Source organism: Schistocerca piceifrons, chromosome 1 (genome assembly GCF_021461385.2).
Source record: "Schistocerca piceifrons isolate TAMUIC-IGC-003096 chromosome 1, iqSchPice1.1, whole genome shotgun sequence".
In the NCBI taxonomy this organism is placed as follows: Eukaryota; Metazoa; Arthropoda; class Insecta; order Orthoptera; family Acrididae; genus Schistocerca; species Schistocerca piceifrons.
In genome coordinates, this window is record NC_060138.1 from 455,457,598 (window position 1) to 455,482,762 (window position 25,165).

General features: G+C 41.8%; 1 protein-coding gene across 2 annotated transcripts in view; it reads left to right on the forward strand.

Moving 5' to 3' along the window:
• LOC124792524 (G-protein coupled receptor Mth2-like) overlaps positions 1-25,165 on the forward strand; it is a 617,551-nt gene that overhangs the window by 184,793 nt on the left and 407,593 nt on the right. The window contains exon 1 of one of the 2 annotated variants that reach the window (XM_047257949.1): positions 17,649-18,459. The exons of the other annotated variant lie outside the window; for it this stretch is intronic. Coding sequence (XP_047113905.1) covers positions 17,697-18,459 — 763 coding nt within the window. The 5' untranslated portion in view covers positions 17,649-17,696. Of the gene's footprint in view, positions 1-17,648; positions 18,460-25,165 lie in introns of those variants that run through there. 2 annotated transcript variants of the gene reach the window in all.

Sequence of the window (25,165 nt, forward strand, 5' to 3'; positions counted from 1 at the left end):
GCCATTGTCAGTTTGGGTCAGTTATTTTGCTGTCTAAACAGCAAAACTGAATGACTGTTTTTGGTGCTTCATTTCCTAAACTACATCTATTACCGTCACCTGATTTAACTCAACTACATTCTATTACTCTTTTCTTACTTTTTATTATGCTCATTTTATAACATGTTTTCAAGAAACTTTCCATTCTATTCAACTGTCCTTCCAAACCCAATCTTCTCTGAGAGAATTACAAAGCTGATGGCAATTTTTTCTTTTTCTTCTTTCTGAAATTTAATTTCATTTCCAGATTTCTCCTGAGTTTCCTGCGTTGCTTCCCCAATATACAGATGGCATAACATCGAGGATCAGCCTGTCTCAGACGGTTCTCAATGACTGCTTTCGTTTCAGGCCCTTCAAGTCTCCTCTCATCCCCTCCCTCTTAATTCCATTCCTGAATGGTGTGTGGGACGAACGACTGACGGCAAGTCTCCACACGAACTCTTAATTCTTCTGATACTATTCCTGAATGAAAAAGAAATGGTAGAAATGAAACTGTGTAAGAGTGCAGACTTGAAAGAAATGAAGGTGATTTAGAAACGCTTCTACATCTACATACATACTCCGAAATCCACCATATGGTGCGTGGCGGAGGGTACCTCGTACCACAATTAGCATCTTATCTCCCTGTTCCAATCCCAAACAGAACGAAGGAAAAATGACTGCCTATATGCCTCAGTACGAGTCCTAATCTCTCTTATCTTATCTTTGTGGTCTTTCCGCGAAATATAAGTTGGCGGCAGTAAAATTGTACTGCAGTCAGCCTCAAATGCTGGTTCTCTAAATTTCCTCAGTAGCGATTCACGAAAAGGACACCTCGTTTCCTCCAAAGACTCCCACTCGAGTTCCTGAAGCATTTCCGTAACACTCGCGTGATGATCAAACCTACCAGTAGCAAATCTAGCAGCCCGCCTCTGAATTTCTTCTATGTCCTCCCTCAATCCGACCCGATAGGGAGCCCAAACGCTAGAGCAGTACTCAAGAATAGGTCGTATTAGTGTTTTATAAGCGGTCTCCTTCACAGATGAACCACATCTTCCCAAAATTCTACCAATGAACTGAAGACGACTATCCGCGTTCCCCACAACTGCCATTACATGCTTGTCCCACTTCATATCGCTCTGCAATGTTACGCCCAAATATTTAATCGACGTGACTGTGTCAAGCGCAACACTACTAATGGAGTATTCAAACATTACGGGATTCTTTTTCCTATTCATCTGCATTAATTTACATTTATCTATTTTTGAGTTAGCTGCCATTCTTTACACCAATCACAAATCCTGTCCAGGTCATCTTGTATCCTCCTACAGTCACTCAACGACGATACCTTCCCGTACACCACAGCATCATCAGCAAACAGCCGCACATTGCTATCCACCCTATCCAAAAGATCATTTATGTAGATAGAAAACAACAGCGGACCTACCACACTTCCCTGGGGCACTCCAGATGATATCCTCACCTCCGATGAATACTCACCATCGAGGACAACGTACTGGGTTCTGTTACTTAAGAAGTCTTCGAGCCACTCACATATTTGGGAACCAATCCCATATTCTCGTACCTTAGTTAGGAGTCTGCAGTGGGGCACCGAGCCAAACGCTTTCCGGAAGTCAAGGAATATTCCGTCTGATACCCTTCATCCATGGTTCGCAAGATGTCATGTGAAAAAAGGGCGAGTAGCGTTTCGCAGGACCGATGCTTTCTAAAGCCGTGCTGATGCATGGACAGCAACTTCTCTATCTCGAGGAAATTCATTATATTCGAACTGAGAATATGTTCGAGAATCCTGCAACAAACCGATGTTAAGGATATTGGTCTGTAATTTTGAGGATCCGTCCTTCTACCCTTCTTATATACAGCCGTCACCTGCGCTTTTTTCCAGTCGCTCAGGACTTTACGTTGGGCAAGCCATTCGCGATAAATGGAAGCTAAGTAAGGAGCCAATGCAGTAGAGTACTCTCTGTAAAACCGAATCGGAATCCCATGAGGACCTGGCAATTTATTTATTTTCAACCCATTCAGCTGCTTCACAACCCCAGTGATGTCTGTCACTATGTCCTCCATACGGGAATCTGTACGAAACTCAAACGGCGGTATGCCTGCGCTTTTTTCCAGTCGCTCAGGACTTTACGTTGGGCAAGCGATTCGCGATAAATGGAAGCTAAGTAAGGAGCCAATGCAGTAGAGTACTCTCTGTAAAACCGAATCGGAATCCCATCAGGACCTGGCAATTTATTTATTTTCAACCCATTCAGCTGCTTCACAACCCCAGGGATGTCTGTCACTATGTCCTCCATACGGGAATCTGTACGAGACTCAAACGGCGGTATGTTTGTACGATGCTCCTGCGTGAACGATTTCTCAAATGCTAAATTTAAAATTTCAGCTTTCGTTTTGCTGTCTTCCGTTGCCAGGCTAGACTGATCAGTGAGTGACTGGTTGGAAGCCTTCGACCCGCTTACCGATTTTACGTAAGACCAGAATTTCCTTGGGTTTTCAGCAAGATGTTTTGCTAAGGTGTGACGGTGGTAGTGGTTGTATGCTTCGCGCATCGCTCTTTTTACCGTAGCACGAATCTCTACTAACTTTTACCTGTCCTCATTCTCCCGATCTTTCTTGTACCGCGAGTGCAACTGTCTTTGCTTCCTGAGCATTCTCCGAATAGCGCTGTTAAACCACGGTGGGTCTTTTCCGTCCGTAACCCACTTTCTCGGCACATACTACTCCAATGCGTGATTTACAATGAGTTTAGAATTTGACCATAATTGTTCCACGTCCTTCGTACCGGAAGTAAATAAAGTCGATTCATTTACTGAGTGGGATGCTAACAACTGCTTATCTGCTCTTTCTAGTAAGAATACTCTCCTAGCCTTCTTGAGCGACTTTTTAACTTTCGTAACCATAGTCGTAATGACAACATCATAATCACTAATCCCTGTCTCAACATTGACACCGTCGATGAGGTCTGGTCTGTTCGTGGCTACCAGATCTAAAATATTTCCATTACGCGTTGGCAGTAGATTTAGCTGCTCAAGACAGCTTTCGGATAATGTGTTCAAAAGTAATTCACACGACAGCTTGTCTGCATCACCTGTAATGAATCCATAGACATCCCAGTCTATACTAGGTAGGTTGAAGTCGCCCCCGACTAATATAGCATGATCCGGGTACTTCTGCGATACAGAGTGTAGACTCCCTTTGAATGATTCTAGAACTGTCACGGTGGAACCTGGTGGCCCGTGATAACACCCAATAATTAACTTTATTTCTCCTAACCCTGTTAAACCTGTCAAGATAACTTCACAGTCACACTCTACTTCGACCTCAGTAGACACAATATTTTTGTCAACTGCAATGAAGACAGCACCTCCTACGGTGTCTAATCTGTCTTTCCGATACACGTCATGTTCCAACCCTCACTAAATATTTCAGAACTTCCTATCTCAGGGTTCAGCCAGGTCTCAGTCCCGATAATAATTTGCGCGCCACACGCTTCCTGGAGGGCAGAAAATTCAGGAGTTTTATTCCGAACACTCTGCAAATTTACTGCTAATATCTTGATAGCTGAAGTGTCTTTACACTGAGCGCGTCCTGATTTCCCTGCCTGCTTAATTAATGATTTGAGAGAAATTGAAACATTTCACAAACAAGTGAGATGTAAAAAGTTTATCCCCCAAGGCTTAGCTCCTTGGTGCATAAAAAGTTGCATTTCTCTGATAAATACGTCAAAATAGCTTCCTTCAAATGAAGTACTAAATTGAGAACTTTAGAGAACAGAAGACGCTTGGGAAGTGACTCCTGGCAACAGCGCAGAACATCTCAAACATCGAGGTGTGCAAGTGTGGCCGACCACAGATGACGCCGGGTAAACGTGGGCGGTTTAGCCGGCAACAATAAAGGCAGAGAAGCCTGTGAGAAGGACCGAGAAGAGAAAAGATGGTCCAGCAATTCAGAATTACGTGAAAGGGTAGTGAGACAATTCTTCGCAGCACTAAAACTTTCCTGACCCATTCATGCTGTGTTTACGATCGCCACATGTTTCCACATATTTTGGTGTGGCGTGCAGATGCTAGTAGGATTTGTAAGCTGGTGGCAGATAACAATATGTTCTGTTGATGATGATGAAAAATTATGTACAATATGCTGTCAATCATTGATCAGTCATCACATTCCTTCACAAGCCAAGCGTAGCAAAATGGGATTGGAAGAAGTGTCGTCTGTTTTCATAGACTTGTCATTCGCAGAAAATCGTCGTCTTACGTTATTCAATTATATCAACATCAAACAGTATCACGGGGTAATCCAAACAAAGTGAAAATGGGCCATCTGTCGCTTCCCACAAAGGGAATACGGGTTGATATTTTAATATATCATATAGTCTACCTTGTTTACTGGGCAAAGATTGAAAACAAAAAACAAAAAAAACAAAAAAAATGGTTCAAATGGCTCTGAGCACTATGGGACTTAACTTCTGAGATCATCAGTCCCCTAGAACTTAGAACTACTTAAACCTAACTAACCTAAAGACACCACACACATCCATGCCCGAGGCAGGATTCAAACCTGCGACCGTAGCGGTCGCGCGGTTCCAGGCTGTAACGCCTAGAACCGCTCGGCAACTCCGGCCGGCGAAAACAAAAAGAAGTTGATAAAAGATATTTAAATGTTTTGCGACATCATCTTTAGAAAAGTAAGAAATAAAGTAGACTAGGGGAAAATGTGATGCGCCTTTGAATGACACACAAGATCATGCAGTTTGGAAAATTGTTGGAAATTTTTTACACGTATGGTCTTAGATGATAACAATATGCCAAGGCCACACAAAAGCAGACTGCACGGTGCATGGCCAGAGAAATACCCTCTGGTACTCTTTAAAATTCTATGATTCCAAGTTAAACACTGAACTTCCAATCCTCATACGGCACCTCGTTCGCTGTACATCATTTCGAGCATCATTCACTGGCGCGAGAAGCGTTTCTCTATCTTATTTTATTTATTAGTTTTAGATGAACAGTTTCAAAAAGGGTTTGACAATATTTTTCAAAAATTTTTTTGTCTAGTCTGTCCAGTTAGCTGAACACTGTCAAAGATCATTGTCGCATTCACTTATAAAAGGCAGTTTTCCTGTGTTTATTATGAAGAAGTGGGGCTACTGGGTGGAATTCTTCCGGCTACTATTGGTGGTTCATCACCGCTAGATAGGTAGCGCAACAAGCAGAGTGCGAAAGCGGAATTGTTTAGCAAAATATTATTGTCCTACCGCAGAGGCGGATTTCTGGTCGTTGTTTGAAATCCTCGCGCACCGTGGCTGCGTATTTCCTTCCTCGATGGCGGTAAGCCACAAAGCTGGAAGCCAGAAGCCTGTAGCTGTCTTCTCCAATGAATTTAAATTCGTTCTAAGAAATCTCAACCGCTTGTCGTACTTTGCTTTTATAAATGTTTACTTGGTAAGCACTCGTAACTTTGAAATCTATATTTTGATCACAGATCTAATGATGTTCTACTAACGCAAACTTAACTCTTTGTTCTAAACGTGTGTGGCGCTCACGCAGTTTAATATCTTCTTTTACAGTTCTTTCACTTTCGCCTATATACACTATGCTACAGCCACATGTCACTTCATAGACTCTGGCAAAGTAGAGGTAATCAGATAAGCCCGTTTTGCTTTCGAAAAAGTCCATTTATGGTTCTGAATTAAAAATCTGTCCTGTATACAGCAATTTCGAAGAATTCTGCTTACGCAGTCAGTGCCTAACAGTGTGAGAAGGCGGTCCTTATCCTTCTTATTAGCATGTTGTTGTTGTGGTCTTTAGTCCAAAGACTGGTTTGATGCAGTTCTCCATGCTACTCTATCCTGTGCAACCCTCTTCATTTCCGAGTAACTACTGTAACCTACATCCTTCTGAATCTGCTTATTGTATTCATCTCTTGTTGTCCCTCTACGATTGTTACCCTCCGCGTTTCCCTCCAGTGCTAAATTGATGATCGCTTGATCCCTCAGAACGTGTCCTACCAAACGATCCCTCCTTCTAGTCAACTTGTGCCACAAACTCCTCTTCTCCCCAATGCTGTTCAGTACCTCTTCATTAGTTACGTGATCTACCCATTGATCTTCAGCATTCTTCTGTAGCACCACGTTTCAAAAGCTTCTTTTCTCTTCTTGTCTAAACTGTTTATCGTCCATGTTTCACATTCATACATGACTACACTCCATACACATATTTACAGAAAATATATACTCGATGTTAACAAATTTTTCTTCTTCAGAAACGCTTTCCTTGTCATCGCCAGTCTACCTTTTATATCCCCTCTGCTTGTCGAAGCTCTTATTGAGCAAGCAGTAAAGGAAACAGAGCAAAAATTTGGAGTAGGAATTAAAACCCAGGGAGAAGAAATGAAAACCTTGAGGTTTGCCGGTGACATTGTAATTTGGTCAGAGACAGTGAAGGACTTGGAAGAGCAGTTGAACGGAAAGGACAGTGTCTTGAAAGGATGATACAAGATGAACACCAACAAAAGCGAAGCAAGGGTAGATGAATGTAGTCGAATTAAGACAGGTGATCCGAAGGAATTAGATTAGGAAATGAGACACTTAAATTAGTAGGTGAGTTTTGCTATTTGGCAGCAAAGCAGCTGATGATAGCCGAAATAGAGAGGATGTAAAAGAAACACTGGCACTGGCAAGAAATGCATTTCTGAAGAAGGGAAATTTGTTAACAACGAGTGTAGATTTAAGTGTTATGAAGTCATTTCTGGAGGTATTTGTCTGGAGTGTAGCCATATATGGAAGTGAAACGAAGACAACAAACAATTTAGATAAATAGAGAATAAAAATTTTCGAAATATGGTGCTACAGAAGAATGTTGAAGGTTAGGTAGGTAGATCACGTTATTAATGCGGAGGTACCGAAAAGAATTAGGCAGAGCAGAAATTTGTGGAACAACTTGACCCAAAGAAGGGATTGGTTGATTCTGAGACACCACTGGCTCTCCAATTAAGTATTGGAGGAAAGTGCGGGGGCCAAAAATTGTAGATAGAGAACAAGAGATGAATACACTAAGGAGATTCAGAAGGATGTAGGTTGCAATAGTTATTTGGAGATTAAGAGGCTCGCAGAGGATAGAGCTGCATCAAACCAGTCTTCGCTCTGAAGACCACAACAGCATCAACAGACTTTCCATACATTCTGTGTCCTAGATTATCGTCAGATCTTCTATAGACTACCGCGTCTAGAAAAGGGAAACTCACCTCACTGCCTACCTCCAAGGTGACTGATTTTGGGTGAATCTCATTTAATAAATTGTGTAATCTGTTTCTATGTGGCCATATAACAATCTTATTATTATTATTGTCATTATCGTATGCATCAATTACAGTAAAACACATTTATCAAAACAAAGAAATATATATAAAAATGAACATGTGAAATTATATACAATACACAAGTTTTAAAACGGCTCAGACTACATTCGGATGGTGATGGACTCGATCCAGCGGAGTGCCTCGTGGGATGCTTGATGGAGCTTCTCAATGCCACCAGGGAAGCGTCTGATTGGACATTCATTCACAATGTGGCTCATTGTTTTGGTGTCACCACAGTCACACACACTGTCATTTGAAAAGCCCCTCTTGTGCATGTCGTATTTGCACCTACCCTCTTCAGTCCGATATCTGTTTAACTGCACCCACACCTCCCTTGGTTGGTGGAAGCCTGGAACTGGAACTGTTGGATTCTCAACAAGTTCGTGGTTTCGGGTTCTTGTAACTTGCCACTCACGTTTCCACTCTGCGTCTTGGTCGAATCCTGTGGATAGCATTTGGACTCCTATTTCATATGCTGGTCTTCTAGATTTGAGGCGTTTCCTGGGCAGTGATAGCAAATCATCATGATGAAGGATGGAGTTGTTTTCAGAAACTTGCTGACAGAGGCTGTAAAGAGCAGATGTTTGAAAGCACTGGTAGCCAGCAAGTAGGTGTAGACCGGACTGCGCCACTAATTACCCTCATAACTGAGTTCAGTTGGACGTCTACTTCACTATGTGGGCGCTTCGGAGCCAAACTGGTGCACAGTATTCTGCTGCAGAGTATACCAGTGCGAGGGATGCTCCTCGAAGGACTGATGTGGTTGCTCCACATGTACTGCCTGCCAGCTTTCTCACAAGTTCCACTCGCGTTTGTATCTTCTTGGCCAAGTTGGAAAGGTGTTTTTTGTACGTTAAAGTTCTGTCCAGAATGACTGCCAGGTATTTTGGGCTTTCGTTGTATCTGACTGTGCCAAGAGGGCCGAACTGTGGACTGATCTTTGCTGATGAAAGGCGATTTGAGAGGTGGTACAAGCGTACTTCGGTTTTAGAAACATTTGGTCTCAGTCGACATGTCTCAAAATACTTATAATGTTTAGTAAAGCTGTTCGTTAGGTGTTCTTCACATTCAGAAAGGTCTTCACTCTGATATGAAATTGAGAGATCATCTGCATATTGAAATTTTCGGCTGGTCAGCTGTGTAGAGGGTGAATAACAATGGAGCAAGAACAGAGCCCTGGGGTAATCCGTCATTGAGTACGTGCCATCTGCTTTTCTCTTCTCCTTGATGAACTTTAAACCGCCTATTGCTTAACATGTTACTTATGAGGTTGCCTAGAGTTTTTCAAGGTATTACTCTAAAAAATAACAATAATAGGCCCTTGCACCACACTGTGTCATAAGCTGCTGACAGGTCAATGAACACTACTCCAGTTTTAAGTTTCTTTTGGTATCCAGATTCTATGTGAGTAGTCAAGGAGAGCACTAGTTCACAGCAGCTTCTATAAGGTCTTAATCCAGCCTGTTCAGGTGGTATCACAGCAATAATTTGATCTTGGATTCGGTTTAGAATCATTCTTTCCAATAGCTTGTAAGCACAGCTAAGTAGAGATATTGGGGGGAAGTGTTCTGCAGGTGTTCCCTCTTTCCCTGGCTTTTCGATAACGATCATTTCTGCTCTTTTAAATTTTTTGGGTAATGTTGCTGTATGAAGAATTTCATTAAAAAGGCAAACTAGCCAATTTCACGTTACCGGTCCACTGTGCACCAAAAATTCAGGGTAGTGCCCATCTGCACCTGCAGCTTTTCTACATTTCGTATGATTAAGGGTTGTCTCCAGTTCAGTGATTGTAAATGGAGAAGAGAATTTCGGGTTATGTTGCAGAGATTTCTAGACTTCCGTAAGCTCTCTCTTTACTTGCCGAAGATTTGCTTTATCTGTTGAGACCTTGGATTGAGTCGCATGAGACCGTTGAGTTTTCTTTGTTGTGGGAAGGGTCTTCTCCAAGTTTGTGAATCAGCGTCCATGCTTTTCTACTGGAGTGTGTGAAGTCGAGGTCCCTTGTTTCTTTATGCCATTTTTCTCTCCTTTGTTCATTCAAGGAATTCATAAGGTTCGTAGCTGTTTCTTGGCCTCCACTGTCCTTGAATTGGTTAAACAGCTGGTTGATCTGTTCATTCCAACCAAGAATGTATTCTTTCCGACATCCTTTTGGTATGCTCTTTTTGGCAGTAGATATTACGATCTTTAAAAACTTTGATTATGATTTTGGAAGTGCAGGAACCTGTGTTATTGACTCGTCCAGCAATTTATGAAATATATCCCAATTTGCTTTTTTAAAGTTCCAGCGGGATACAGGAGGAGATCGCACTGGGGGAATGTGTAGCACGTAGGAGATAAGAATGGAGCGATGTTGGCTTCTGGGAAAGTCATGCAGGACCTTCTAATGATAGTTCCACTACTACTCTCCGAAGGGTCCATAGTTGACAGGTAGAGGTCAGGTGTGCTCTCTGTATCCCATCTTCCAGACCTGAATGTGTCTTTTCCCTTTGCATCGTAATGGAGTTTTAAGTTGTTTACTTCCATCCATTCTGCCAGACTTCTACCATTTTCATCCTCTTCGGCATAGCCCCACTCATAACTGCGGCTGTTAAAATCACCTACATATATTGCAGGGTGTTCTAGCACTGGGAGTTGTTTGCGCCAAGTGCTATTCGGTGGTTTGTAGATATTTTATTTTTACATTTCCGATCTGAATCACCGCTACCATCACGTTTCCTTTGTCTGATTTCTCCTCGAGAAAAACTGATACATGCTTTAAGTTGTTCCGGACAAAGCTGGCAACTCCATATTGAGGGTCGTTAATTCGCAACACTAATTTATAGCCTGGGATGCGCCCTCGCTTCCACAGTGCGTTGTCATCTTCAGTATGAGTCTCTTGCAGCGCTAAGACGTCCGCCCTCTTCTCTCTTAAAATTTTAGATACTATTTCGCCCTTATTTCTGGGCAGTCCCTCAACATTCAGTTGACAATTCCGAGCACGTTTCCAGGTTGTCTCTGGACAGTGCCGTTTGTATAGGGTTTCATATTATTGTTAATTTCGTAAACGCTGTTGGAATTATCTTTAAAGATAACAAGTATAATAATTATCTTTTAAGATAACAATCTTATAATGTGGTGATATAGTAGCCTCCAGACTCTACATCTACACACATACCCTGCAAGTCACAACAGGATGGATAGCGGAAGGTAGCTTGAACGCCTGCTAGTCATTCCCTTTCCTATTACACTCGCAAATGGAGCGCGGGAAAAGCAGCTGTTTCTATGCCTCCGTACGAGCCTTAATTTCTCTTATCCTGTCGTCGCCGTTCTTATGTGAAATGTACGCTGGCCACAACTGCCAGTTCCTTAAATTTTCTCAGTGTTTCGAGAAATGAAACCTCCCAGGCATGTTGACAGTCGGCATCATTCTGTTGCTGGATAATAACCGCACAGGTGTTGCCAAATTGTTCAGACTATTCTGCAGAAGTTTGACTGAGAAGTCCTTAAATCTTCCATACGTTTCCGATTTTTCCCCACGCGATTTCCATATTTTTGGACCCCTGAAGGAAAACATTCGTGGCTGTCGATTTGCTTCAGACGGAAAGGTGCACTCCTGTGCACAAACATGGTTCTGTACGAAGGGTGCAGGCGTGCGTGCAATGATAATTCAGTAGGCAACCGGAGGAAGGCCTAGACCGTCCTGTCTCGCAGTAGCATGAGTGTATTAACAGTTATTGCGATTACTTTTGAAATAAAACACTTCCTTTTTTCCATGTGTCCCGTTTTCATTTCACTGCCCTAGGATGACGTCTTTGTCTTTATACTGACACTGTCGATAAGATCACTCCTGTTTATAGCTACAAGGTCTAAAATATTTCCATTGTGTGTGAGTTGTCGAAGTTATTAATTTACTATTTACTAACTGTATCCGGCTACGCTTTGCTGTGGCTCAGTCTTCTTAAATTGAAAAGAAAGAAAAGAGAAAGCACACGTTTCTAATATGTAAGGGAACTGGATATTCTGTCTCTCTCCCGTCTCTATCTATCTCTCCCTCCACCTTTCTTTGTCCACCTACTCCTCCTCCTCCTCCTCCTCCTCCTCCTTCGCCCTCTCTCTGTCCATCTTCTCGTTCTTCCCTCTCTCTCCATCTCCTCCTGCTCCCTCTCTCTCTGTCCAGCTCCTTCTTCGCGTTTCCTATGTCCATTTCCTGTCACCTCTCTGTTACTTATCTTGACCCTTGTTTATTATTATCGCAAATTCCGATTCTGTAGTAATATTCTAATCATAATTAAAAAGTATATACTCCACATGTAGCTGATGATTTATTACAGTAACGTGCAAAAATCGGAATTAAATGGAAAGCTACATTTTGAAATTTTTGGTAACAATATAGCCCCTTTATATATTACGTATATAAATTATATACTATATATATATTAATACAAAGGGCTTTCAAAACGTTTTGCACAGTCGTTTCTAATTTTTTAATTGTTATAGGAGGATAACGAAATTTTTCGTGAACATACTTGGAACATTTAGCTATACGTTGAGCCTACTCAATGTAACCTCCATCAACTGTGACACATCTGGCCCAATGTTCATTCCATGATGTAAATGCACTTTGGTAAAATTCTGGGGATTGACTTTTACACCATCGCTTGACACAGGAAATGTTTTACCGTGAAGGTGGGCCTTCAGACGACCAAAGGGATAAAAATCAGGCGGAGCCAAGTCTAGACTGTAGGGAGGATGAGGAACAATTTTCCTGATTTTCTCCTGCGTTATAAGGGCTGTTTAGGGGTTTTGCATTGTCATGGTGTAGTCTAATAAGCTGACCCTGAAGCTGTGGTCTGTGGGTCTTGCTGGCACGTCGCAGCGTGTTCAGAATGGTTCAAATGGCTCTAAGCACTATGGGACTTAACATCTGAGGTCATCAGCCCCCTAGACTTAGAACTACTTAAACCTAGCTAACCTAAGGACATCACACATCCATGCCCGAGGCAGGATTCGAATCTGCGGCCGTAGCAGCAGCGCGGTTCCGGACTGAAGCGCCTAGAACCGTTCGGTCACAGCGGCCGGCAGCTTGTCCAATGACAAACAGTCGGTTAATTGTGGAGCCAGAATCCAAAACGTCAATTAAAATGACGCCACACTGATCCCAGAAGAATGAGGCCACCACCTTTCGACCTGCTGTTCGTGAAAGTCTTGGTTTCTTCTTCCGAGGGGAACCCTGATGATGCCGCTCCATGGATTGGGTTTTGCTCTCAGGTTCGGACAAAAACGGCCATGTTTCATACTGGGTAATGATGCCGTCAAAACACTGTTTCCACCATACAGTAAAGGTCTTCATGAGACCCTCGCACACATTCTTCCTCATAGTTCTCATTTCTCTTGTCAATAATGTAGGCACCCAACGCGCACAGATTTTTCTGTACCCTCGTGGCTGTACCAGTGACACCACTCTACCCAATGACAAACGAGTCATTTCAACAAGCTGTCGTGTCGTCACACATCTGTCATTTCGGATGATTTGATCAATGGTCTCCTTATTAACATCACTCACTGCCGTCGATGGTCTACCGCACCGTTACTGTCCAGTAGAGAGAAATCACCTTCTTTGAATCTCTGCAACCACCGCTGGATACTGCTGCGATCTACTGTGTCCTCCCCATAAACAGGGAGCTACTTCCTGAGAATCGATGAGGCAGAGTCATCGCCGGTCTTGAAGAGGATCTCCATCCGTTGTCGCAACCGGACACTTTTCAATTCATTATGGCTCACCTGTAAATAAAAGAAAATACTGTTATATACCAACTTATAGTTAAATGTTCATGTATGTTCACAAAAAATTTCATTCTCCTCCTGCAAAAAAATAAAAAAAATTAGAGACGACTTTGCAAAACTTTTTTTACTTTGATAGCTGATCTGTATAGACTTTTATGAGCGGAATCCAAATATAGCTTTAGTTTTTTTGTATCACCCATAGTTTTCGAGCAATATGCTTTTTATTATATAGTATAAAAAACCTATGCTATACGGTAAACGGGGAAATTAATGAGACGCTTTGTTACAACATAAGCATGGTTTGTATTTACAGTAAGCTACTGAAAACAATGATATGTGTTAATAGAGGTTTCACTTGTCACCTGGAAATGGTTTTCTATGAAGGTTCTTGTGTAGCTTTTTCTACGATGAGTCGCTCACTGAGCTTCTTCGTGAAGTGACCAACAGTAGTCCACCATCATGCAGATGTTCCAGCGGCCTTGGTAGCGTTTTTCCATCACTTTGATGTCCTGGTGAAAACACTCTCCTTGCTCCTCACTAGCATCTCCCATATTGTCCGGGAAGTAATCAAGGTGACTGTTCAAAAAGTGAACTTTCAGGCTCATTAAACATCCTAAAGTTTTAAACTTCTTTAACATCGTAGCTGTAATAGATACACATTCTGGGTCTTTCTTATGTCCTAAGAACTTTGTAACGACTTGCTTGAATGTTACCCATGCTTCTTTCTCATTTAGGGCCGTTGTGGATTCAAAGCTAACACCAAACATCAATTTTCTAAACATTTGGCAGAGATACTTAAAACGTAGTCCATCTATAGGCAAAGCCTTTACAAACTGTTTAATTAGGCCTAACTTTATACGTAGAGGTGGTAGGAGTACTATTTTTGGATCTACAAGGTTTTTGCACAGAATATTCTTCGCACCAGGTTTTAAAGACTCCCTTACAGGCTAGTTCTTTCTGCACCAGTGTTGATCCCTAGCCCTACTGTCCAATACTACGGTATAAAAGCTGTTAAATTCTTTAAACAATCGCTTAATTTAATGAATTTGACTGTAAAACGTGAAGAAATGGTGGGTGATACAGTTTTTTAAGTATCATATTTGGATTTTCCACCCTAAAAAACATAAGAATAAAGTATTTTCAGCAAAAAAGTTTTACCATCGTTGGCCTATGTAATTAGATACCTAAAACACACCCATATTAGAATTTAACGTGGTGTTAAAATTTCAAAGCAATCTGTCAATAACTTTCGGAGATTAACGATTTTGAACAAACGAACACTTACATTTTTATAGCGTTTCCTTTTATTTCGTATATACCAGATGGCATTCCAATAACTACGCGAGCATGCGAAAGCATTGTTGTGTCAAAATTTCAAAGCAATCCGCAAAAAAACTTTCGGACATTTGAGAGTTAGAAGAAACAAACATTTACGTTCGTGCTTATCTACAAACTATAAATGTTTCTAAACGCAAATCTCCGAAAGTTTTTGACCGAATAGTTTGAAATTTGACACAATGTTGCATTGGAATACTTGTAGTTTTATATATATATATATATATATATATATATATATATATACAGGGTGTTTCAAAAATGTCCGGGATATTTGAAACGGCAATAAAAACTAAACGAGCAGCGATAGAAATACACCGTTTGTTGCAATATGCTTGGGACAACAGTACATTTTCAGGCGGACAAACTTTCGAAATTACAGTAGTTACAATTTTCAACAACAGATGGCGCTGCAAGTGATGTGAAAGATATAGAAGACAACGCAGTCTGTGGGTGCGCCATTCTGTACGTCGTCTTTCTGCTGTAAGTGTGTGCTGTTCATAAAGTGCAAGTGTGCTGTGGACAACATGGTTTATTCCTTAGAACAGAGGATTTTTCTGGTGTTGGAATTCCACCGCCTAGAACACAGTGTTGTTGCAACAAGACGAAGTTTTCAACGGAGGTTTAATGTAACCAAAGGACCGAAAAGCGATACAATGAAGGATCTGTTTGAAAAATTTCAACGGACTGGGAACATGACGGATGAACGTGCTGGAAAGGTAGGGCGACCGCGTACGGCAACCACAGGGGGCAACGCGCAGCTAGTGCAGCAGGTGATCCAACAGTGGCCTCGGGTTTCCGTTCGCCGTGTTGCAGCTGCAGTCCAAATGACGCCAACGTCCACGTATCGTCTCATGCGCCAGAGTTTACACCTCTATCCATACAAAATTCAAACGCGGCAACCCCTCAGCGCCGCTACCATTGCTGCACGAGAGACATTCGCTAACGATATAGTGCACAGGATTGATGACGTCGATATGCATGTGGGCAGCATTTGGTTTACTGACGAAGCTTATTTTTACCTGGACGGCTTCGTCAATAAACAGAACTGGCGCATATGGGGAACCGAAAAGCCCCATGTTGCAGTCCCATCGTCCCTGCATCCGCAAAAAGTACTGGTCTGGGCCGCCATTTCTTCCAAAGGAATCATTGGCCCATTTTTCAGATCCGAAACGATTACTGCATCTCGCTATCTGGTCATTCTTCGTGAATTTGTGGCGGTACAAACTGCCTTAGACGACACTGCGAACACCTCGTGGTTTATGCAAGATGGTGCCCGGCCACATCGTACGGCCGACGTCTTTAATTTCCTGAATGAATATTTCGATGATCGTGTGATTGCTTTGGGCTATCCGAAACATACAGGAGGCGGCGTGGATTGGCCTCCCTATTCGCCAGACATGAACCCCTGTGACTTCTTTCTGTGGGGACACGTGAAAGACCAGGTGTACCGCCAGAATCCAGAAACAATTGAACAGCTGAAGCAGTACATCTCATCTGCATGTGAAGCCATTCCGCCAGACACGTTGTCAAAGGTTTCGGGTAATTCCCTTCAGAGACTACGCCATATTATTGCTACGCATGGTGGATATGTGGAAAATATCGTACTATAGAGTTTCCCAGACCGCAGCGCCATCTGTTGTTGACAATTGTAACTACTGTAATTTCGAAAGTTTGTCTGCCTGAAAATGTACTGTTGTCCCAAGCATATTGCAACAAACGGTGTATTTCTATCGCTGCTCGTTTAGTTTGTATTGCCGTTTCAAATATACCGGTCATTTTTGAAACACCCTGTATATGAAAGATTGTGTCAAAACAGCAAAGCAATCTGCCAAAAACTTTCGGAGATACACGATTATGAGTGAATGAACATTAACATTTTTAATTATAAACATTTATCATAATCCAGTTTATTGATGACAGCAGTGGACTGTTACATATAAAATTACATGCACGTAAAATTTCATGACAATCTGTTTAATGTTATTTGCCTAAATTTTTTTCTATTCTGACCACTGAATTTAATTTAAGGGGGCTATATGAAATGTAGTCGAATTAAATCGGGTGATGGGGAGGGTATTACATTAGGAAATGAGACACTTAAAGTAGTAAATGCGTTTTGCTATTTGGGGAGCAAAGTAACTGATGATAGTCGAAGTAGAGAGTATATAAAATGTAGACTGGCAATGGCAAGGAAAGCGTTTCTAAGGAAGAGAAATTTGTTAACATCGAGTATAGATTTAAGTGTCAAGAAGTCGTTTCTGAAAGTATTTGTATGGAGTGTTGGTATGTATAGAAGTGAAACGTGGACGATAAATAGTTTGGACAAGAAGAGAATAGAAGCTTTCGAAATGTGGTGCTACAGAAGAATCCTGAAGATTAGATGGGCAGATCACATAACTAATGAGGAGGTATTGAATAGAATTAGAGAGAAGAGAAATTTGTGGCACACCTTGACTAGAAGAAGGGATCGGTTGGTAGGACATGTTCTGAGGCATCAAGGGATCACCAATTTAATATTGGAGGGCAGCGTGGAGGGTAAAAATCGTTGAGGGGGACCAAGAGATGAGTACACTAAGCAGATTCAGAAGGATGTTGGTTGCAGTAGGTACTGGGAGATGAGGAAGCTTGCACAGGATAGAGTAGCACGGAGAGCTGCATCAAACCAGTCTCTGGACTGAAGACCACAACAACAACAACAACAACATAAATTACTATTTTGTCTTCGCTTACCTTTAACTATCGCTCACACTTAAATGGCTACGTAAACGCTACTCCACATATACTGCAAAAGGTGTAGAACTGATTGCTCATGACAGTTTTCGGAAAATATGTTCAGGACTACTTCACAAGATTAGTGACCTGCGCCACCCACCGTAGTGTGGCTTGCGTTCACACAGTTAGTTGTAGATCGTCACTGGCGAGACATTGGCCTGTAACAGACGGCGGATCAGGTGGGTTCGCGCCGACTGCTGTGTGAAGGACCGGTTCTGGCAACTCGGCGGCCCTGAAAGAAGGCAGCCGCATCGGCGAGCTTCCTGTTCGCGAGAGCCGAGTCGTGGCACCGGGGACCACTCACGTGACCTTCAGCAACACGCCCGCGCTTACCGCTCGGTGCCGGGCCGCGGAGACGCACATCCGCCCGTTCCCAGGCAGCACAGCACCAGCCGCCTTCGCAAGTTCCGGCAGAGATGCGCCACCTGCTGTCTGTTGCGGTCGCTCTAGCCTCCCTGTGTTCCTGCAGAGCGGGCGGTTCACCTCTGAAATGCGCGGAACTTCCAGTTCGCGACACTGCGTGTTCCAGTCCACCGGTGGTGGTCCTCCACCCCAGCGGCAGTCCATACGGCGACGCGCAGGGGCGGTACTTCTGGTACGACGTGGGCGACAACAGCACTCTCTGTGCCTGCCCGCGCACTCAGATCGCCAAGTGCTGCCCGCGCGGCTACGCCCTCGAGGACAACGCGTGCGCAAAATCGAGTTTAGAATTTCGGCCGGTGATAACGGGCGCAGGCGGCAACGTCTCGCTGAACGACTACGACGAGGTGAGCATGACAAAGTGCGCGAACATCGTACCGGTAAACAGCTCGGACTACGTGGGGGTGACCGCGGACGGCCAGCTACACACGAAGATGCTGGGAGCGTACGTGGTGGAGCCGCGGCGCTTCTGCCTGGAAAACAGCCTCGACGGTGGCGCCCACCAGGTGGCGCTCGTGTGCTGGGACGGTCGCGAACCGGGGCTCAAGCCCAAGTTCATCATATTTTCTTCGATAATGCTGGCGTCGACGCCGTTCATCCTGGTGACGGCGTTGGTGCACGTGGTGCTGCCGCGGCTGCGGAACCTGCACGGCTACATCGTCTGCTGCTACTCGCTCAGCCTACTACTCGCCTACGTGTCCCTCGGCTCGACGCAGATAGCCAGCAGGTTCATGAATGACACCGAATGCGTAACTCTCGGTACGTATTGCCGATCTGCTATGCTTTTTTTTATTTATTGGCTTTTCGAATGTCCCGTAGAGCCATCCAAACACAAGAAATGTTATATCACAATTGATTTTGACAATTCGCGTTGGACATTATATTAAATTACTGAATTTTCTCATTTTGAGAAGACTGAAGGAGCTATCTGTTTTACTTGCTAATAACATTCAACAGCCAAATATTTAAAAAAAACCGGTTTCGACAGATTTTGCTGACATCTTCAGGTCTTCAGAAATCTTTGTTATGAAACGTGTTCATATTACGTTAGAACTCACGCCAAGTTGTCACGTGCATAAAAATCAATTTACTATATAAAATTTCTCATAATTAAAATATTTAAAAACGTAAAGCGATACATACAGGGGCATTAAATATTTCAGTTATGCAGACCTTTTGTAATGTGCTGATTTTTATGCACACGACAACTTGGCGCGCGGTCCAGTTTAACATGAACACGTTTCGTAACAAAAAAGAAATTTAAGAGTTGAAGATGTTAGCAAAGTCTGTCGAAACCGGTTGCTTTAAATAAAGAAATGTTTAAGTCATCTTGGCTGTTGATAGTTGCCAATTATATTATGGGACGATGTTACATATGATTAACAAATGACTGATTCGACATAAAACAAGATTTACAATCAGAGTATACGAAAACCAGTAAAAAAAACGAAAATAGAACACAGGATACACAGTGGTGGTATACCATAAAATTCGTACCCATAACACAATAAGAAATAAGAAATCGCCATTGGTACACGTCTGGGATATTCCAGTTTACTCGACATTAATGACTACATACAAGCAATGATTTCTACTGTCAAGTGTAGTCGTTCCCCACCTGGAGGTAATTGCTTCATCGACCGTGAAATTAAATTTTCTGAGGAATTAAAAGGAAAAGGGCTCGTTAATAGAATTTTTGTGTCGGTGCTTGATAGAACAAACAACAAATAAAATTAGAAATAATTTACCAATAGTAACACAATATTGTTGATTGGATCAAGAAGAGACCTTCGCGTTTTTACAAGAGCACCGTTACGTGACAACTGAATGTGGCAACCACAGATAAAAGGACCGTGCGTCGTACTCCATGGAGGTATAATAAGGGAAGCTGTCATGAAGTCACAAACTTGAAGCCGATGTCCGCCAAGTTAATTACCCTATACATTAGTTTCCGATGGAAGTTTTTTGATAAAAATGGCAGCTTTCGTCACTTATGGAGATGCTACTCATTCTGATTATGGTCTAAAATGTAAAGGAAGCACATTTCATTCATAAGTAGACTCGTTAAAGCAAAATTTTCTTTTGAACAGCGTAGGTAGGCGTAAAAGTATGCATTTTTGTTTTTACTATATATTTAAAACAAAATATTATGTCAATTACGCTTGCAACACCTAGTTTGACATATTGGTAACATTGTGGAAAAGTTTCACTGTCATCCAATTATTAACAGAGGTGTAGTAAAAGTTTTCCTAAAAAATTATGTTAGTTGCTCTTACCTCATGTTGTGGGTTAAGACTACGTAGGCATGGGGCAAGAGTATGCAGTTTGTACTTTTACCCCCAACTGAAGAAGATACAAAGGATTACAAGTAAATACACGGAGAACAAATTACGAGCTCTTTATTTTTCGGTGAGTTGAAAAAAGTAAATGTCCTAAAGATAGACCTAAGAATAAGGCTAGAAAACTGGTTGTCAAGAACAGTGCAGTGCTACAGTATTGGCTGTTCTTTCTCAAATGAAAATTCTTTTGTAAAACGACCGAGTGCACACTACCTTTGCCAGTTTCTAGACGTTTGCTTGAGGCAGTCTTTGAAAACCTGATAATTTTGCATGCTTGCCTTATTGAGCTACTATTTTCAAAAGCGTCCAGAGCTAATAGTAGAGTGCCTCTGTTAACCGCTTCTAGTTGATGTTCTCGGTCGGTTTCTTTAATAAATATATATATATATATATATATATATATATATATATATATATATATATAAAGCCGCTATGCTAGATGTGGTTACATACGAATTGCGTTTGAGATGTAGGTATGTTTGAAAAAACCTCTATCTAACGAAAGAAAAACTACAGGAATGGAAATTAATGTAAGTTCTCCAAGGGGACTACTGAGGCTTATAAAATAAATAGAAACCCAGAAAAAACGCATGAATACCCTAGAAGGGACAACACAAGCAAAAGTACAGATTGTTAGCAAATATTTTCTGATGGGATAAATGCACGCTCTGTGAAATTCTACCCCAGTAGACCTGCATACTTTTACTGCATTCTGCTATTTTCGATTTCGGCAGTCTACAGATAACACATGCAACTAAAGTCATGGAGATCAAGAAGGAAATTGGAAGCTTATAGCCTTCAGTTCCACTACTGAGTATAGGTAGGTTTTAAATAGATTTGGGTTCACCTAGCACGCAATCAAAACTATAAAAAGTTTACATCGAAAACGTACAAAAGTGACTTACTGTAAGCGGCCGACTGCCACGAGACTCCAGAACAGCTGACGAGATTATGACGTACGCGCTGCCTGGTGGGAGAATACTGAACCTCTGCTTTAGATACCTGAAAACTTGGCACCCCTGGGCACTTTTTACCTTCATCTACTCTACACGACTTTTCGTTACGCTGTTTTCTTCAAGCGTAGTAGTTTTATTTCTATAATTTGACTTTAGTCTTTCTATCATTCGACCTCGAAAAGCGCTCTGAATGAACGCTGTGAGAAGGAAAGATTGGAAACCGAACACACATGGCAAAATATGTTCTCGGCACTTACGAGAAGAATACGTAGACGGAACATCAGTTTCGTCAGTCCGTATTAAGGGCAATGTAGCCTTTTCATATCAAAATATTTCTCTTATTAGTTTTCGAAACTTGTAACAAATAGAAAACTACATTTACTAGCCAAAATATGTGGCATTACTGGATCAAATATGTGTTTACGACCTGAACATCTGAAAACCCTTCCTAACCCTGTAAAGCACTGTAACATTCTCTGCTTAAAACACGAGGTGTGACCACTCCATAGAAGTTAAGAACAAGAAGCGATCGTAAACAGTGGTCTGCTAATTTTTTGGCGCGTCTAACACGGAGTCGCTTTCAAAGCAAGTTGCAGCGTTAAGTCTGTAGTGCCGTCTCCTTTCATTATAAGTCATGACTTACGTGGAGTAGGAATAGCTGTAGTTCAGCGGGACAGGGAGGAAATTATGATTCTAGCATTAGGCTTTGACCAGTGACGTTGCGAACATGTGACAAACGATGTGAACAACATAGCGACTATAAGGTCATACGACTGGTGATATTTTGAAACATTAACAACACAGACCGATCTAATTACGAGAATTCATTATATCGAGAAAGAATATTTAGAACTACAACTACTACATTTCTTGGAAATAAACTGAATCTGGCACCGTAAGAATGTGCTCTACAGCTAATGGGCATCAGGACAGAGATTAAGGACTAAAAAATTATTCACGTAAATATATCTTGGCTAGTATCGGAAAATGCCCTGTAGCCGTATTAGTACAAGTGGAGAGTGCGACACGCAGGTACAAATGTAATTATCTTTGTGTTAGTAGTACATCGAAACGTTTACCCCACTAGAACTTTAACGAGTTTTTGGAAAGAATATGAAACCAGTGACGTAAACAAGTCCCACAAATAAATTGGTGTCTGTGATTAACAGCGCTAATTTTAAAAAAATATTCATCGTAAAGAAAAAAGGAAAAAAGACTGATAAAGCCTGCCACGGATCTACGATATTTCCGAACAGGAGCAGAAACTTGATAGTGCCCCCCCCCCCCTCCCGCCAACCCGAGCGTTTCAGTCAGGACGTCAAATTTTTTTTTTTTTTTTAAAAAAAATATGTTCATTTTGTAGCGCACGTCTTTCTGAAGAATTTTGTGTACGAAACACACTGTCGAGGAAATTAAGTCATGGTATTTGGTCTTAAGTGTGCCAAAATGCAGTGCCACACCTCTTCACACGGCATTCTTCTATCGCGCTCACTGTATATTTTGCTTTGGAAGTCATCAGACCTACATTCAGGACAGTGGAAGTTCATATGTCTTGAGGTGATTCCTGCTCCTAGTCGACCGGTTTGACGGTCATCACCGTTCGGGTTTATTCGGCTCAGCTCGTACAGCCCCGTCCCCTTTTGTCTGCGGGAAAGTTTTTTATTTCTAGATGTGACGGGGATTCCCCCCGGCACAGACATCACGTACATTACGCACGCATTCGAAAATCAATTTATGATTTGTTCAGAAATCAACTTAGAATGTGTTCAAAAATGTTCAAAAACGATAGCCCACCGATGGCCCAACATGCGCTGGATGCTAGGCGCTTTGTTGAAATATTATACTTTTCTCCGAAACAGAAGTGATAGTATTTTGTTTCTCGTGAACGGCAGAGATTACAAATATAATTTCTCTCAAAACTAACGAAAATATGGCAACAAATAGCCCTATAAAGACCTCCAATTCAAAACACGCAGTCAGAAGTGACGTAACGACACCCACCAACATTACGTCAATGGTGACAGCGGATGGATTAGTATAGTATTTTTATTATTTTTTTACTGGCTTCCTACAAAGATCTGATTAACATCCCCAGTAAAATACGCTTTATGTGTTGATTGATATCAAAACGCATTCTAATGAAGGCATAAAATCGTAGGACTAATTTATGTGGCCATGTAATTAGGAGACCAGTGCTAGACAAATTCGGTAATGAGGGAATGCGCATTCAGTCAGTCCACTGAATTAACACACTATTTAAGCAATGTTCACCTGCAGGTAAGATTCTTATATATGACAGTCTGGGTCATTTTCATATGACTGTTCAGTTTTACATACCATTGGGGTGATTTTACAGTAGCCATAACGTTTATAAGACGTGGTGACTAATAACGTGCCATCAATATTTTTGTAACCTTAAGGATGTGAAAAAGCGAAATGGCGCGGTGGTTAGATGCGCATCCGGAAGAACGATTGTTAAAATCCTACCTCTACATCTACTCCGCAATCCAACATACGGTGCGTGGCGGAGGGTACCTCGTACCACAACAAGCATCTTCTCTCCCTGTTCCACTCCCAAACAGAACGAGGGAAAAATGACTGCCTATATGCCTCTGTATGAGCCCTAATCTCTCTTATCTTATCTTTGTGGTCTTTCCGGGAAATATAAGTTGGCGGCAGTATAATTGTACTGCAGTCAGTCTCAAATGCTGGTTCTCTAAATTTCCTCAGTAGCGATTCACGAAATGAACGCCTCCTTTCCTCCAGAGACTCCCACCTGAGTTCCTGAAGCATTTCTGTAACATTCGCGTGATGATCAAACCTACCAGTAACAAACCTAGCAGCCCGGCTATCCCAGATTTAGGTTTTCATGACTTCCCAAGGTCAGTCCAGGTTTAAGAATACTTTCCCACTCACCATAGCTCACATATAACCGAATATAAAAAGGTCCTAAAAATTAGGAGCTACAGTTGTCTCATTAAAACTTTCTTAGCTTAACAAAATGCCTACAAAAATGTGTTTTATTTGTTTAAATATTATTTATCTTAAAATTAGGTGTGTTCAAGAATAACAACAAAAATTTTCAGCCTGAAATTTTGTTAGGTGCTAACCTTTTTTGTTGTACTGACTGCTATTTGACTCAATCGAAGGTAATGGCTTCACAAGGTTTGGAACCATCTGGTCTAGATACTGGTTTGTTGGGTACGTGTCATAACTCCCAACACTCACAGCCCCAGGAATTTCCAGAGTTGTTTTACAATTTGAAATTGATAAGGCTGATAAATTTCTTTGAAAAAGCAGGAAATTGCGGCCTCATGTCTCTTGCCAAGCGTTCATATTTGTAACGATTCCATGAAAAATTTCAAAAAGATGCAAGGGGAAGCTGATCTATTGCGAAGTTGTTCGTTGGCGGTTAAGTGATCGACATCTCTCGTTTCGCTGAAATGAATCAAGCATTTTGCAGTATAAAACATTTTCATTAAAAGATATGAAGTGAAACTAAGGACGTTCGGAGGAACCCTCCTTTAATACTCGAGAGCACGATCACGTAGCGTCTTATAAACCAATTTCCGGTATCTTTTGCACCAGAAATACTCTGCTAAGGATATTTAAAACACCGCTGGAATGGTGACCAGAACAAAACTACTTGCTGCCTATCACTTAAAATGGCTTCAATGGGACGCTAATCATGGCTGTATTAACAAATATGCTTATTGGAGTCTACTGCAGTATCTCAGCTGCTTGTCATAATCTGCAGATCCTTATGCTAATGCACAATCTCCTCACTCAAAGATTTCTAGATATCTTTATCAAGAGTATCTTTGGACTGCTTCATTCTACATGGGGAAATATTTGAGAAATGAGATAGTGCACCCAAGCAGAATTTCGTGAGGCCCAATGTGTGCTGGCGATACTGGAATTTCTGTGCCGCCTCCTGTTACGCTGTTACAGTATGCGAACGACGTATACTTCTTTTCAACGGCCACATCTATCCACGATATCTACCATAGTCAAGATCATGCTGCCACGGTATTTGCCTGTTGGTCGATACTGAATGAGTAGACCTAATGTTAGCTCGCAATTGCCAATTATAGCTCTTTTCACAAACGTGTACGTCTCATGGCTCTTCGGTTGACTAGGAAGACCATGCAGTTCATTTCCCGCGACTGA